This window comes from Drosophila gunungcola, unplaced genomic scaffold (assembly GCF_025200985.1).
Source record: "Drosophila gunungcola strain Sukarami unplaced genomic scaffold, Dgunungcola_SK_2 000071F, whole genome shotgun sequence".
NCBI lineage: Eukaryota > Metazoa > Arthropoda > Insecta > Diptera > Drosophilidae > Drosophila > Drosophila gunungcola.
Window position 1 is genome coordinate 249,089 of NW_026453234.1, and position 17,553 is coordinate 266,641.

The following is a 17,553-nucleotide window of genomic DNA, read 5'->3' on the forward strand; positions in this document are numbered from 1 at the left end:
TATATATTCTTGATCAGCATCACTAGGAGAGTCGATCTAGCCATGTCCGTCTGTCCGTCTGTCCGTCTGTCCGTCCGTTTATATGCAAACTAGTCTCTCAGTTTTAAAGCTATCTGCATGAAACTTTCCCAAAAGTTGTCTTTCTATTGCAGGTAGTATATAAGTCGGAACGAGCCGGATCGGACGACTATAGCATATAGCTCCCATAGGAACAATCGGAAAAATAAATGAAAAAAAATTATAACTTTGCTGTTTTTTAATTTTTTGTTTAGTTCTTCGACATATAGTAATGGTAAAATATTTCCGATTTACGGTTTAAATTTCATCAAAATCGGACGACTATAGCATATAGCTCCCATAGGAACAATCGGAAAAAATAAATGAAAAAAAATTATAACTTTGCTGTTTTTTAATTTTTGTTTAGTTCTTCGAGATATAGTAATGGTTTAATATTTCAGAATTACGGTTTCAATTTCATCAAAATCGGACGACTATAGCATATAGCTCCCATAGGAACAATCGGAAAAATAAATGAAAAAAATTATAACTTTTCTGTTTTTTAATTTTTTGTTTAGTTCTTCGACATATAGCAATGTTTAATTATTTCAGAATTATGGTATAAATTTTATCAAAATCGGACGTCTATAGCATATAGCTCCCATAGAAATAATAAAAATATATAAAATAACTATCTAATAATTGAGCTGCAAATAATCATAGTTTCAATGTTTTTTTTAGCACATACTCAAGTAAATCATAATTTAAATGTTTTCAAAAGTATTTAATTAATGCAATAGCTGCAAGGGTATATGAACTTCGGCTTGCCGAAGTTTGCTTTCCTTCTTGTTTATTGTAAAGTCATTTTAAACTATGGCTTTCCTGCTTAAAGTATTTATTTTTGATTCTCAATCAATTATTTTATTTTAAATAATACAATATTTAAATTATTTGTCAGTAGTTGTCAGGAACACTCCATTTTGAACAATTTTTAAAACTAATGATAATATTTTGCAAGCCTAGTAATTTATAATTTTTAATTATATTTATGACTCAAGAGCACCCACATTTAATTTATATATATTTTTCAGCGTTTCCTGTGGTGACCCCGAACGATAAACAAATAAAGACACTATTTAAAAACCAACCGCAAAAAATACATATGACTCCTCCGGTTGTAAAAGTATTAATAAAATTGGGACAGTCTCAATTGCTTTGAATTTAGGCCAAGGATCAGGCAACAATTGTATGAGATCACAATCGGACTGTAGTCCCAATCAACAACTTGTCGCCAAGTGGGCGGGCCATGATCGGCAATCAGCGGCACAACACCAAGGTTGTCACCAGTGAACTCACTGCATCCGCCCGTCTCTTTCTCCGGCCATCTAGCTGTCTCTTTCACAGATGCCCTCGCCCGGGGGCATGTGCCGCATGTCGTGCGGTCTCGTTTCGCTACGTTATTACTTTCAATACCCAGCCCTTAAAAATCGGTGGGTATACATACATATATCATTAAAAAATCGGGTTTCTTATTATTCTATCAATTTAACTAATTTCAAAATTAAATGTACAAAAATTAAAATTATTCCTAATAAAATATAATTTTAAGCATTACAAGACGACGAGTACACATTGATTATTTTCACCATATCTTCATAAAGTGTTTTAAAATCTTTCACATCAATTAGTTATTATCAAAGTGTCCAAATGTCACAAAATTTATTTAATGTGTAATTTTTAATTTTTTCTTGTCAGCTCCAAAGCCACCTGTTTTTTCTCACTGCCTGATAAAAAACAGTCTCTTTTTAAGAGCTTTGCCTTAAGTCCCTGAAGATTTAAAAATAAAATGTGAGAAATAACAAGAAGGAAAGCAAACTTCGGCAAGCCGAAGTTCATATACCCTTGCAGCTATTGCATTAATTAAATACTTTTGAAAACATTTAAATTATGATTTACTTGAGTATGTGCTAAAAAAAAACATTGAAACTATGATTATTTGCAGCTCAATTATTAGATAGTTATTTTATATATTTTTATTATTTCTATGGGAGCTATATGCTATAGACGTCCGATTTTGATAAAATTTATACCATAATTCTGAAATAATTAAACATTGCTATATGTCGAAGAACTAAACAAAAAATTAAAAAACAGAAAAGTTATAATTTTTTTCATTTATTTTTCCGATTGTTCCTATGGGAGCTATATGCTATAGTCGTCCGATTTTGATGAAATTGAAACCGTAATTCTGAAATATTAAACCATTACTATATCTCGAAGAACTAAACAAAAAATTAAAAAACAGCAAAGTTATAATTTTTTTTCATTTATTTTTTCCGATTGTTCCTATGGGAGCTATATGCTATAGTCGTCCGATTTTGATGAAATTTAAACCGTAAATCGGAAATATTTTACCATTACTATATGTCGAAGAACTAAACAAAAAATTAAAAAACAGCAAAGTTATAATTTTTTTTCATTTATTTTTCCGATTGTTCCTATGGGAGCTATATGCTATAGTCGTCCGATCCGGCTCGTTCCGACTTATATACTACCTGCAATAGAAAGACAACTTTTGGGAAAGTTTCATGCAGATAGCTTTAAAACTGAGAGACTAGTTTGCATATAAACGGACGGACAGACGGACAGACGGACAGACGGACATGGCTAGATCGACTCTCCTAGTGATGCTGATCAAGAATATATATACTTTATAGGGTCGGAAACGTCTCCTTCACTGCGTTGCAAACTTCTGACTGAAATTATAATACCCTCTGCAAGGGTATAAAAAAAGGCAATAAATAAACAAATACCCTAAATACCCTACCCTGCATATATCATTTGCAAATATAGTTTGTCCTAAGAATTATGTTTATGAATAAATTCTATAATTCTATATGCACTGTCCAGTATGTTTTGAGGTAACTTTAAGTCGTTTAATGTTCTTATTATCTTCGAGAGCTGTTGTTTAGTCTGCAGCGTTTCGATTGCAACATGATCATCGACACGATCTGTGAAATTGCCAGCGCTATTGAACTCAAATATGGCCAGGGTACTCGCACACAGATATATACAGATATAGGTATATATATTATATGTGATGGAGGAGGATCGGAGTGTCGGGGGACTGGAGTTGGCCATGGGCCTAGCCGTTTTGGCATCTGCATCTGCATCTGGCCCGAGGGCCCCCTGATAGTCTCTCTGGCATTCGATTCGCAATGGTAACGTCTGCATGTCGACCATGTCAAACGTGTTGACTTTTGACTTTAGCTGTTGTTTTTTTTTCCATTGCCTTTGCCTTCGCCTTTGCATTTGCTCCTGCAACAAAAAAAAAAAAAAAAAAACTACAGGAAGAACCGACGGCGTCTGCAAAAGTGCAGTTTAATGTCTCAAAAATTTATCGTTGGCGTTTTGGTATGCACTCTGCTCCAAACATGGGCAATAAACCACATGAAAACCAAAAAAAAACAAACAAAAAAACAAAATCGCCCAAAAAACAAAAGCCCAAATACAGAAAGAGACCTCAAAACTACTAAAACCAAGCGCAAAGAAAGCCCAAACAAAGCCAGCCAGAAATCGTTCAAAATATGTTAAGCTGCAAAGGAAATAAGCCGGGAACACGACAAAACAATTTTGGTTTTAAAGAATGGAAATGGTTGACATGCCTAAAAAATGAGGCAGGCTAAAGGTCACTTCGAGGTACTTAAGGTTATAAAACGATTGCCATTGTTTTGCTACCCAGCTAGCCATAAACTTATAAATGTTGAAGTTTTATATGCGTTTTTAAGGATTTTGTTTTAAATTAAACTATAGGATTGGATTTAAAATTTAATTTTTTTTTTTACACAAATTTAAACTATTCTTAGCTAATTCTTAAATATATTTATATTTTATAAATAGACCTTACGAGGAAATATACACAATTTTTCCTATGAAATAATCAACTTAAATAAATCTCTTATCCTTGAGAAACTCTGTGAGAATTGGTAATAAACTATTTCAATTTTTCCTAAATTAATTTTTTTACACACAATCACCCCATCGACTGATGTAATCCGGGATGATGATGTGGCCCAGCAATTCAGTCGGACACTTGGCGCAACGAAAACCAATCGATGAGCAGCTCCCCCCATCCGGTTAATGGGCATTTGAAGGCCATTCCCGGTCCCAGACCCAGTTGCAGGTTCCCATTTCGAGTTTCCCAATCGCCCAGGAGAACGCGTGGCGGAAGTGACCTGACCTGGCCCCAATGGCAAGGGTAGGGAGACAAAAAACTAGAAATAGCACGGGCAAAGGACGTACTGGCCATCAATGTTAACGGCCAGGGCCAAAATCAAATGGGCCAAATCAAAGTTAATTGAGAACTAAAGTGAAAATCAAATGTTTATGGTGGGTGGGCAGTCAACAAGCGGCCAACAAAAGAAGCCAACGCCAACGCAATTAACCAAAGTTGCGAGACGTGGCGCACCTTAAAGAGTCCGAGTTGCCAAAGCAGAAAAGCACACGAGCACTGTGGCAGCAAAGCAACAAAGCAGCAAAGCACACTTGCACACTTGCACAGAGAAAAATCTATGAAAACTACTACTACTTTTTTTTATCAGTAATCAATACGCTAGATTACATTTATTCAAAATTAAAAATGTTAAGGAATTTGGAGTCTCAAAATGTATGCATTGTTTAAATATTATCAATGATATAGCACTGCATATTGATACTTTAAAATCCAACACAATTCAAATCTATTTTTAAACTTCATAAAAAAAAAATAAAAAAGATTTATCTATGTGTACCAACAAAGCACTGTATCTGGGCATGGGTATCTTATTATGGTTTTCTATCTGTCTTGGTTTTCTTTTGTGGTTTACTTGACGCAATCCACCGGCGAACCGCAGCGATGACAAAACAACAGTGACTATGAAAACCGAAATCGAAATCCAAATCCAAATCCAAGTCCATTGAGAACAAAGTTTACCCGAACACCCACTGACATCTAACGGAAAGACAACCATAAAAAAAAGCTAATTTTCTACAGAGATTTGATTTTTCCGACATACATATATGATAGAAAAGGTGTCAGTTACGCGATGAGGTGGGCGTAAAGCTAAGATCTTGGGCTGAATACCATTAGTCCCCTTGCACTTTCAATGCAATTTGACATTTTAACGAGCTCTGTCGCCGCAGATGATGATGCCATCATCGATGAACACTAAAATCGGACAAGGTTTTTCCAGCGGTTGGCTTTTCGGTTAGTAGGTCGTCTTGCGGTCTGTGGAAAATGAAAGTATCTGTCTGCTTAGTTCTCACATTGTTTGCCCCATAAATCGGGGCTTTAAAGGGCGATAATGGGAGTCATCGGTGGGCTATATCATTTTAAGGCCATACTAAAATACGACTTTACGGCATTGGGATAAATATAAAAACATAAATAAGTGATTCAGTGATCTTGGAGGTGCCCTTAAAACTGAAATGAAAGTCAATGTTGCTCTAAAAACTTTTTTGTCCTATAATTATTTTCAAATCTTTGATATTCAATATGTTATTATTTCCATTTTAAGACTTCTGTGCCTTGATAACTAAAATTATATTCTTTTTGGCCATAAAAATTATGGGCCATTTATACAATCATTCCTTGAACTATATGTATTTACCTAATTTGTAGTATTGTTTTTATACTTACCACAACCAAGTCACTATCGCGTCCTGTGGCCACCGTGGCGCCCAGCCATTGATAGGATTTCCTGTCCACGACCTCTTTCTCCGTATTTCGATTGTTGCCTGGTATAAGAAGAAAAAAACATATCATTAACTCTGCAAATAAATAACCGACAACTTTATTTGGCAAATCAAAATTGCAAGGCAGCGGCGGCAAAGGGAATAAACATAATTTTCAAATGTACGACGAAAGCGGGTAAAAATTAAGAATAAAACGGAGACAGCGAAACAAAGACGTACGAAATAATTCTGACAAAATGTGGACGGAAATGAACAATTTAGTGAAATTAATATGTATTTTTAACTGGGGGGAGAAAGGCAAACTAATTAAGCTATAGTACACTGAGAACACAAAATCACTTGAGAACAACAACGTGAATAATAATGATGATGGTCACTTCCTTTTGTCAGTGATTTATGACACAATTTCAGGGGTAACGTGAGGTGCTATAGGGAGTAAAACTATACAATTTGCAGTAGAGGGGCTAAAATATTTCTGGGGTGTGCGGATGGTACAAATTTTGGGCTGGTGCTTTAGGGCCTAATGAGGGATAAATGGCCCACAGGTAAATCCATCAAAAATTGTATACAAGAGTGATGGATGAGATAGAAAAATAATAGAACATTTAAGTGAAAAATAGAGGGAAATGGAATAGAAGTTCTTGTATTATCTGTTGGCAAGAAAATCCCAAAAATAAAACCTGAAAGCATAAACAAATATTCTGCCCATTAAAGAATCACCGAAAATAATGAGAGCTTAACCATTAAAAATAGCCAAATTACAAAGTTAAGTTTGAAGAAACTGAATCACCCCATGACACTAAAACGTAAATGAATAATTCATATTTAAATAATCATTGAGAAAAAACGGAAATACTTCCTTCCTTTGGAATTTTGCTGATTTAGTCATGAGTGTGTAAAGCCAACGCCATTTTATAAAATCTAACAACTAATGGATGGATGACAGGGCCCAGTGAATCACAGGGCTGAAAAACACTTTAGAAGATGACCAAACGAACCTGCGAGCTGAATGAAGCACCTGTTGACTCCTTTTCATTTTTTTTGTTGTTTTTTTTTGTTTTTGGTTAGCCACATTAAGCATGAGTTTGAGCAGAGATTTATATATTATTTAAGCGAAATTGAAAGGGAGCTGGGGCAGGAGGGCCTGTGAATTTATGGGACACACCCCCCGTGAGCATTATGGTTCGCCAACATCCATTATCGAGTCTGCAGTCTGATGGGGCACGTGTCAATAACTTTTACCCAATGTGTTGTCTTTTTCATTTTTCATTTTTAATTTTTTTTTTCGCTCCGCGTTGCAAAATCAAATTGCATATTTATAGCAGACAAACGCAGAGTGCACAGCCTTCGCTTAATGGAAAAAATATGCAAAAACTTTGCAGCGAGGAAGTACAGTATACTTGGAGGTTGTTGGTAAGTAAGTTTATCATTTCCGTTTTATGCCCAGGATGTTCCCGGCAATTGTCTAAAAATATATTATTGCAATTTTATATATATGTTTTTGCGTAGCATTTTTTTTTTTTTTTTTTGTTTTCATTTTTTTTTCCCCACTGCACGTTGTGCATTCCTCGCATTTTGCATACTAAAAGGTTGCGCATGCGTGTAGGCCATAAATAAACTAATTGCGATTTGTGCTTCCCTGGCGCCAGTTTCTGGCGGGGATTGGCGCCAAGTTCTCCGCTAGAGAATTCCCATCTTCTCACTAGCAATGCCCAGAGACACAGACTCGAAATGGGTACCTGACTTAAGTGTTTATTTGCCTCGATTAAATTACCTTTGGAGTCGAATGGCACCAATTTGCAGTCGTCATCGTTCAGGCTGCATTTGAACACACCGCCGGCCTCCGTCACGCCCTGTTGATAACGGGACGTGTCGAATTTGGGGGCTCCAACGATCAAGCTGACGCTGTAAAAATAAAATATTGGGGTTAAAATCGGATATAAACTCAAGGTTAAAATCCCTTAAAGAAATAAAAAGAAACAGAATCCAAATATGCAATGAATAGTATAACAACAGTAAGATTTATAGGACAAAACCTTTAAAGGTGGAAATAAAAAAAATTATAAATGTTGTTAAATGTCTCCTTAATAGCTGAAAAACTGAATGTCTGTTTTCTGTATGCTTTAACATAACATGACTGAAACTATATTTAAAAAAAAAAAACATTTTCTTTAATTTATTAAATTTTTGCAAGTTTTATAATCTCAATTTTTATTATTTTTTTTTTGTTTTAAGTGGTACGAACGTCGCGTTCTCGACTCCGGAAATACCCATATACACAAACAAATTTTTTGCCAAAATTTGTAGCTGATTCATGAAAAGATGTTTCTTTTTCAATTGGGAATATAACAATTTGTTTAATCATCTCTTTAGAGTTCGACCCTGCTCAGCGCCTTTAATGTCCCACTTCAAGGCTTATGCCATTCTTTTAACACTTTAAATTGGATTCTCGAAATTCCCTTAACTGAGCCGATAACCCTCCCTATTTGCCTTTTGGCAACCCTCTTTATGAGGCCGCACCGCCCGCACCCTCGACATTTTTCCTCCCCATATCTCCGGATTTCTGAGAGTCAGTGGTTCTGGTGGCTCTAGTGGCTCTGGTGGTTCTGTTGGTTCTGGTGGTTATGGTATATCTGGCGGTCCTAGTGGTACGCTGTTCTCCTCCAGGGGCAGCAGTTCATCATGGCACGCACATTGACAGCTGTCATTAGCATTGAATGCGGAAGTGCGGCGAACAGAAATGAAAGGGAAAGAAAAGAAAAGGGTGCCCAGTAGTCGATGGTCGTCGGCTTTGGCCCTAGGGTGCACTAAGTGGGCCTTCATTAAAATTGAAAATAATAAACGGAAAGTGAATGTGTGCACAGGCAAAATTAAGCTATCAATTCGCTAGGTTTTCATTACTATCTATTAAATATTTGAATTACAGAAAATAAATGAATAACAAAATTTGGTTACTGTGTTTGAAAACAAATTAGTAATAATAATAATAACAATTTGTTTCATAATCTGAGGTTTTATTTTGTATAACTTGTGATAAATTCAATTGAGGTACATATATAAACCTAGAAAAAATTATGGTTAAAATAAAATCAAAATAATTCGCATGGTTTTTTCTCTGTGTAGGCAAACTTCTACGGATGCTACACGGGGCACGCCGCAAACGGTTGAAATCAAACACTTGAGAGTTGATTAAAACCCCCTACCCTCGTTGCCGCCGCCCCTGCCCCGCCCCATTTACCATCCCCTCGATGACCCGCCCCCTTATTGGCCGACCTGCTCAACCCACATGCAACAATTTGACGCTTCACTTAAACACAAAAAATCGCACAGATGCGTGAAACTCGAGAGGGAGCGACCGAAAGGAGATCGCGAATGGAACTTCCTATGAATGGGCTCAGTACGCTGAGCGAAAAACCAGAAATCAAATTATCCTGATTACACTGCCCTAATCTTGAATAAGACACTTTGTCTTATAAAATAATTTATATTATCATTTATACACTACAAAGGCAATTAAAATATGTTTATTACAAATATGATCTATATTTTTCAGTTTTCAGTTTTGCAATAGTACAATATGTCCTATATTTTTCCAAGTGTAATTCAATAAATGGGAGAACGAATGAATGAAGCGGGTCTTTGAAAGTTTACAAGCTGTTATTTCTTGTGGCATTTGCAATGCATTTAAAAATGATTTTACAATACACAAAATAGCAGCTGCATTTTATTAAAGAGTGAGGCGATTAAGTTAGGTTTTTAGTAGTTAAAACCCATGCTCGAAAGCTCTAATTAGTTTTAAGATCAACTTCTCTCTCGGCCTGAACTCGAGTATCTTTTTATCGTTGTATCTGTTCCCGGTGCTGACATCATTGGCATCCATCGATTCGATCATTCTCTTGCTCTCCGTTAGATATAATTAATATTAATTTATGGACAGACGAAAAAAAAAAAATGAGACAAGCTCAAACAGGTTCTCCATCCACTGGTTCTCCTCCACCAATATTTATTTGAGGGGGCGCCTTGCATTTGCATTTCATTGAAATGAATGAATCAATAACAGAATTTCTCAAAAGAAACCATTCTTCAGTCGATTATTAATTCACATTTGTTTATTTCACTTATTTGATTTCCAAGTATTTCACTACTATTTTTGTACCACAAAATTTAACAATTCAAGCAATTTCATAAAATACGTTAGAGAAAAATGTAAATATATGAAATTGAGCAGTTTTGATAAACTTTATTTGAGTGGATTGTTTATTTGTTTAACTTTTACTAATTTTGTTTAACCTTTTAATTTTCAAACCCCTGTTTGAACATCATGTCCTAAAAATCTTGAAAATAATACATTCATTAGTGTACATTTTGGATGTAGCACAGTGTCAGTTTTCTCGATTGCCAAATGAATTTGTGGCAGTCAAGCGTTCTGGGTTACGTAATTTTAATTTGTAAATTGTAGAGCACGCGTCAGTCCGGAATGCGATGATATTGTTATGGTGATCAGTGGACCTTGCAAAGATCAAAACCCCCGACTGCCGCACACAATGCCAGCCTCTAAAATATTCGAAATCAATGCGAGTCAATTGAAAAGTGAAAATAACATCGGGCCAGGCGCCAAGCCAACAAATGCGATTGTTCGATTTCTAATTTCGATACGGCTAAATGTCTTAATTGGAATGGACCGCAGGAAAGGATAGATCGAAAACCAATTTTCCGCACACATGTCTTGAAAACAAAATTCAGGGAAAAGAAGGAGCGTCCCAGAAGACACAATATAATACAATACAAATACAAATACAAATAAAATAAAATGGTATGTAGTGGAGTGGAATGGAATGGAAAACCTTATGTTGGTTCGCGCCTTGAATGCTAAATTGAGTATGCCCAGAGACCCATCTTGAATTACCTTCGACTTCGACTTCGTCGTCGCGTGCAGCAGCCGCAATAAAAATAATGTTTTAAAAATAACATTTTCAAAAATTACCGCCTCTCTTAACCCCCGACTTCCGAGTCATTCGCTGAACACATGCTCGCAGGATGTGACGGGTATATATACACATATATATATATTTATATATATATTTATATGTATGTGTAACAGTCCCAGTGCGATTTCTATACCCACTCCAGTTCACTTTCTGAATGATGTGGGTGCGGGACTTGTGTGAAGCTGCGCATGCTTCCTGCCACATATTCTCTTTCTGAATGAATTCATTGCACACTGCCGCAGAAAAGTTAGCTGACTGATATACTCAGAGACAGCTGCAGGATCAGTACAATTTATTTAAGCCATTAACAACTTAAGATGCATTTAATTGATTACTAATTGTATCTTCTTCACATCTTCTACATAAAAATGAATGTAAGCAAACAAATCCAAAAAAAAAATTATATATTAATTTAGCTTTTTAATCATCTTTCTTTATAACTGGCTTTTTAAAACGTTAGTTTAGTAATCCTAAATAAGACAAATTTTAATAAACATCTTCCCTCTGATTCTACATTGTGTTATTATTTATTTTGAAGTTCTTTAACCACTTAAATGTTGTTTCAGCTGTTTAAAAGATCATCATCAGCATTTCAGCATTATATACAAATGGTTTTAAAGTGATCTTGTCAGCAGAAAATTATTGAAGAGATCACTCCAATTTTCGTTGATCTTCTCAGCACTCGTGATAATACCATTGGCATTTCTCAAGTTTTTGCCTAACAACATTTGAATTTTTTCCAGGCTTTTGTTTACAAAACTTCCGCTGAACGTCGGGTGACTTTTGGGGTTCACTGTCATTCGTAACCTTTTAAGTAATGCACATTTGTAAGTAAAAGGGGTTACATTTCGAAACGTTTCGAAAAACAGTCAACTCACTTGCGGAGTCAGGGCGCGTGAAAGGAACCGAAACGATCGGATCCCTAAACTACGATATGAGGGTGAGGATCGAAACCAAAACTCAGGGAAAAACTGGGAAAAAGTAGGCGACTGCGAAGGCGTGTCGGCGCTAAACATGTGTGCGCCCCCCGTAGGTCTGTAGGTCTGGGAAAACTGAAAACTGAAAACTAAAAACCCTTGCACACGTGACAGACCCGGCGCTGCAGACCGTTTGTTTAGTCCATTGAGCGATTTAACATTTACCATTTTCAATTTTCAATTTCCCATTTTCTATTTTCCATTTCCCCGTACCTAAGTGCGTGTGCGGTTTTCCAGCACCTTTTTTACACATTGACACTTCCGTTTTCCTAGACCCCGTATAGCCAGCTGATCGGTGATCAGAGATCTGAGATCTGAGATCGGCCAAACGGCGATCCACGATCTCTAATGGATATCTTACTCCACCACTCGAGACTCCGCAATCAAGCGGCAATTAAGGCGGTTTGGCCAAACAAATGAAAATGCCAAAGTATCCGCCTACAGAGAAAAAAATAAGTGGCCTATTTAAATGTCGAAAAACTAAAATTTAATAATTTTTTTTTAATTATTAAAATTCTTAAATAGAAGTCTAGTTGATATTAAAGTATTCTAAAGCAATGCGTTAAACTTTTAATTGTTTTTTTTATGATTTAAAAAAAGTATGTTTATTTCAGCATACAGATTTTTTATTGTTATATTATTATTATTATATTTTATTAATATTATATTGTATTTTCTTTCAATATTGAAATAGCATTGCTTGTTTTTTTCCGTGGATGTACGGCATAAATATTTGAAATCAATTACAGTTCTCATTGCCTGCCGCCGTTTTTGCCATTTCATAACAAACGATCGATACGATCTCAGCTGCAGCTGACAGTAGTTTATTTGAGTTTGAGTTTATGCAATAGATAGATTGCCCAGACCCCTGCAGCCCACTTACTGGCGAACCGAGGGAAAACCATAGAGAAACTATAGAGAAACTATAGAGAAACTATAGAGAAAGAGCGGATGGTGGAGACCCCAAATGATCCCTCAAGTGATCTTCCTTTGCCGCGGCTGCCATCGATGTTGGTGGGCTACTGGAGAAGTAGCTAAAAATAATTTGAGGGAGACTTTAAAGATGCTAACTCAAACATTCGGTAACTGAGAGCGGCTCATGAAAATGGTTTGGAAAATTTTAAATGGTTTCATTATTAAACATTCAAAAAAGTAACCCTAAGAACATAAATTGTGGATAAAAGACACATAGGACACAATCTATGTGGTAAGGAATTTATTTTGTAAATATATATTTAAATATGTATACCTATTTACTAAATTCTTAATAATTTAAATGCTTAGAATTTCAGTTATTTTTGATAAGGAAGAGCAATTCAGGAATAACTTAATATTTCTGGAATGTGGCTTAGCATTATCATATTATCTCTTTGTTTTATCATACACAATTTCAAATGTTTTTAAAATTTTTTTTGGAATGATAAATAAAATATGGAGAAGTATGTTACCAATTTAAATTTTATAGAAGATATGCAGCAATGACTTTCTAAACTAAAAATCTACAAGGCTTTTAATTGCACATCTCAAAAATCCACAAATGCCGGCTCATGAAAATATGATTATTCTAATGACTGATCGGCCGACCATAGCTAAACGTGATGTCTCAAACACCAAAGATTTCACTTTGCTCGTAATAAAGTCATTCGGGTGAGCAGCTGAACTAGATAGAACATTAAAGGATCCCAAAAGCAGGCAAGGCATGAGGAACGGAACGAGGTCAGGCTAATGAGTTGGCCTGGCCATTATATCCGTCTATAAGGAAACTTGTGCTTGTGGTTGTGCTTGTGGCCAAGCGATCCGATCGACTCTCGTTCTGGATAACGGACAAACGACTTTATTTGGCCAATTGGGTGAAGCGGCGACAACCTTGCGGCTCGGAACACTTGACCGTAAATAGCACACACCACACACCACACAAAAAACTATGTCGCGCCGAGTTAGAGATACAGATACAGATGCAGGCACAGATACAGATACAGATACAGATACATTCGAGGTGACTATGGACATATAAAATGCCTCTGAAGATACGGATACACATATGTGCTGTATTAATTGCCGGTGCTCTGCTCAGGGCAAGCAGCATATTGGCCAACGACTTTGAGCTGTTGCCTTATAAACAATAACCACAAATAGTTACTTAGCCACGTTGTGTTTACCACTTTCCTCACTTCGTTGTCGTCTCTGCCGCTTTGCCTTTTGTCTTCTGAGTTAGCACATAATTATCCAACGAGGCTTTAGAATGGAGTCAGGTAATTTTAAGCTTTTAACGGAGGCAAACCCCCAGCCATGGACGTTTTTTTGTATTTTTTTTTTGTCAAGTAATGCCCTTCGGCAGCTAGGTAGCACTATACAGAAAGCCAAAAGAGAACCACATCGAGATTCGCGACTCTTCGGGGAAAAAGAATCGTATTCCCTGATATGCAATACTATATATAACATAAGCTTACAGATAGTGCTATCAATGTGTGTTCGAGCAACACAGTATAGCTGACATAGCTAACATTAAATAACTTTGTCAAGGCTTTGATTTGGCTATTAAAAGATTTCGATTTTAATTTTTTTTTCAGAATTAAATTTAGAAATACCATTCCGTTTCCTACTTGGCATTAATCTTAGGAACTTTTCCCTTAAAAGAAAGACAGAGGGATGCTTTGTCAAACACTTTGGAATACTGTTTAGAGGTAACCATTTTTGCTCTCCCAAACTGACAAAGAGCATTCAAAGTTCATCCAACTTGGGTTAAAAGTCACTTGGTGCTAGGTTTTTGTTCTGCATTTGTATCTATGTATCTGTATCTTTAAGTGTCGCCTCTTCTGGGGCAGGGTCTAACCAAATTCCGTCTCTGTTTGCGTATGTTTATTGAATTGTAAACATTTTAACGCTGCATTTAAATAATTTTCGTTGCTTTTAAGTGCACTTAGCGTGCGCAGTTCGTTTTTTGTATCTGTAGGCTGGGGCGTGTGTGTATATCTATATCTATATGTTTATATGTTTATATGTATGTATGGATTATAGAGTCAGAGTCTAATGGCGATGAAAGAAGTGCAAACGGCCAAAAGGCCATTCACACACGTAGCCAGATGCTGTTGCCCTGATAGCCTGGTCGCCTGGTCGCCTGGTCACAACTCTTTCACCCAGACACTCTCTCTCTCTATCGATGAAACGTATCTTCAGCTTCGACTATGCCTTCGTCTCGGGTATTCAGTCTTGGAACACCCAATCCCTTCGGTCCCCATAGCATACTCCATACTCCAACCATCCAGCTAACGTGCGAAAAGTCTGAGGAGACCAAGACTAGGTCCCAGAATACACAGAAATTTAAACATATTTTCTATTGGTATACAATAGTATTAGTTTGGATACCAAATTAAGTAAATGTATCAATTTAAAGAACAACTTTGTTATTGCCAATCTATGGATATAACATAAATATCTATAAGCTGCCATCAATAAAACTGTTCACATTAGACATTTCTAAAATTTACTAGTAATACAAAAATAGATTTAAAAATGTATTTTTACATTATGATCACAATGTTATTGATTTGAAATCATATAGAAAACAATTATATATTAATAAATATATTATATTATTATATTATTATAATTATTAATAATAAATATGCATTCTAAACGGATTTTCGCAGAGTGTTGCACTGTGACTATGAGATTAACACGGTCCATCAAGCTGAACTTTGTGGGTTCAGAAAGTTATCGCTTCAATCCAACGGCTACATGAATAGAGTGAATGTGAGTGAATATTGGGTGAGGCGGAAAATACGTTTTTCGCCATTTGTCAAGGGGTCAGGCTCTCGATGAGGAGGCCCAATAAACTTTCCGCCTCAAAAGCCAAAATCAAAAGTGCCCCCTGATAGATTTAGATGGCTCCAGTGCAATGGGACACTAACTGCGCCATTCTCTCGTTTATTTATCAAGGAATCTCTGCGTCGGCAACGCTGTCTTGTGGCGATTGAAATTAATGGGCGTTTAGCATTCTGGATGCATATTTACACGCTCCTCAAGATAGGGAAAGTGGTGGTTGCGTGCTGGGAGCAGATAGGCAGAATCTATTCACAGATTAACATGTCACTGGATTATCTCCAGGAACAAAATGCACCAGGCAAGTGGTCTCTCAAGGCGGTTTTATGGAATTATGGGGGCTAGTGAAATTACCAAGTTCTTGCCAAATGGTATCTAGCATTTTTCTATTGATAAGACATCCATGTTGGTAGTAAAATCTTAAGATTTTATGCGTTCTTAAATTTTACAAAACAAAAAGGTGTTTAAAAACATTTTTTAAAAACTACTTTATATATATTTTCATAATGTTTCCTACAAAGAAAAAAAAAAAAAAATTATAAGCAACAGCATCCGTTCGACTACAAATAGTTGAAAGAAAGTGAAAAGTAGAATGCACCCGAAAGCAGTATTTCCGGATAAATGGGCTCTTTTCAGATAATGCGCATTTAGGCTGAATAAATAAATAAAGCGTGCTTAAATCTCACTTGATTAACTTATCTTAAATGAGACCAAGGCATTTTTCCAAATGAAGATAACTTATGGTAAAGCAAACCATTGTGGAAAATGTCAAGAGGGTCGTTTAAAGATAAAGGGAAATAAATGACCCTATTCAAAAGTTGTACTTAATAACGTGATTTAAGAAACGAGTACAACTAGTGTTACGAGGAAAAAAAGACAGTTTACCGTAAATCTCTCCAAATATAATTAATATCTATTATGTTATGAGGCTTACAACTTGTCAATCTATTTAAGCTTATGCGAAAGTTTTTAGTTTTTGTAGATTCTTAATATCTTCCAACAATTTCTTAATGGCTTATAATAAAAATTTGAATGTGTAAGACTTGTTCGCTCTAGACAAGGCACTTCCAAATATATATTATATATATATATATATATATATATAGGATTCTGTGATAGTCATTTTCAAATGCTTAAATAATAATAATAAAAATTAAGATTACATTTTCACTACTTACTTGTTTTGATTGCTATAAAAGTTACTGCGAGCCTTGTGCATCGCAATGCTGAAGCCAAACATGGAGTTGCTGGACTGCCGGAAGCGGACGTAACTGGGCAGATCGATGTTGTAGCCATCGGTGGACACGGCGATCAGCAGGAGGATCAGGATCGCCATCAGGGACTGACCCAGCCAATGGTGGAGAAATTCTCTTCCACTCATTTTGAACGCCCTTCTTATCGAGACTTTCTTTCGGTGAGTTCTTTCTTTTGATATTTTAATTTCTTTCGATTGGGTTTCGTTGGGTTTGCATCAAGAACTTAACACTTTTACGCTTGCATCTTCACAGCTGTCGATCGAGATGGAGATCGAGAATTATTATAAACATATGGTCAAAAGAGACGCACACACGCGCGGCTTCATTTATTATATAAACTCGACCTTGGCCGAAATGTTTGAGATTCCAAAAACAAAAACAAAACCAAAACTGAAAAAAATAGCTGCATAAAACACAAAAGTTAAAAGCAAGAAACTATATTCTTCAACTCAGCAGATAGTGAGTGCCGCAGTGTCTCCATATCTCTGTCTCTATCTCTATCTCTATCTCCATCTCTATTCCACCAACATAAAGATCTATTGGCCTTGGAAATCGCGAGGTGGGCGGGGTGGTTAGAGCTGGTCGGATGTCGAGGCAATTAGGGGTATTCCAAATCGGTTTTTATTACTCGGTTCAGTTTCATTTCACATCATTCGTTGCTTTTCAATGCCAATAATTCAATAAACTCTATTTCGATTTTGTTTTGCAATTTTATTTATTTATTATGTCAACCATAAATAAAAATGTTTTTCATTTCTATCAATTGTAACAGTTTTGTTT

General features: G+C 36.0%; 1 protein-coding gene across 3 annotated transcripts in view; it reads right to left on the reverse strand.

Moving 5' to 3' along the window:
- LOC128264454 (integrin alpha-PS2) overlaps positions 1-17,553 on the reverse strand; it is a 37,155-nt gene that overhangs the window by 16,941 nt on the left and 2,661 nt on the right. For all 3 annotated transcript variants that reach the window (XM_052999920.1, XM_052999918.1, XM_052999919.1), the window contains exons 2-4: positions 16,696-17,025; positions 7,505-7,635; positions 5,675-5,772 (exon numbers count right to left, since the gene is read on the reverse strand). In XM_052999920.1, the coding sequence (XP_052855880.1) occupies positions 5,675-5,772; positions 7,505-7,635; positions 16,696-16,898 (432 nt within the window). In that variant the 5' untranslated portion in view covers positions 16,899-17,025. The remainder of the gene's footprint in view (positions 1-5,674; positions 5,773-7,504; positions 7,636-16,695; positions 17,026-17,553) is intronic.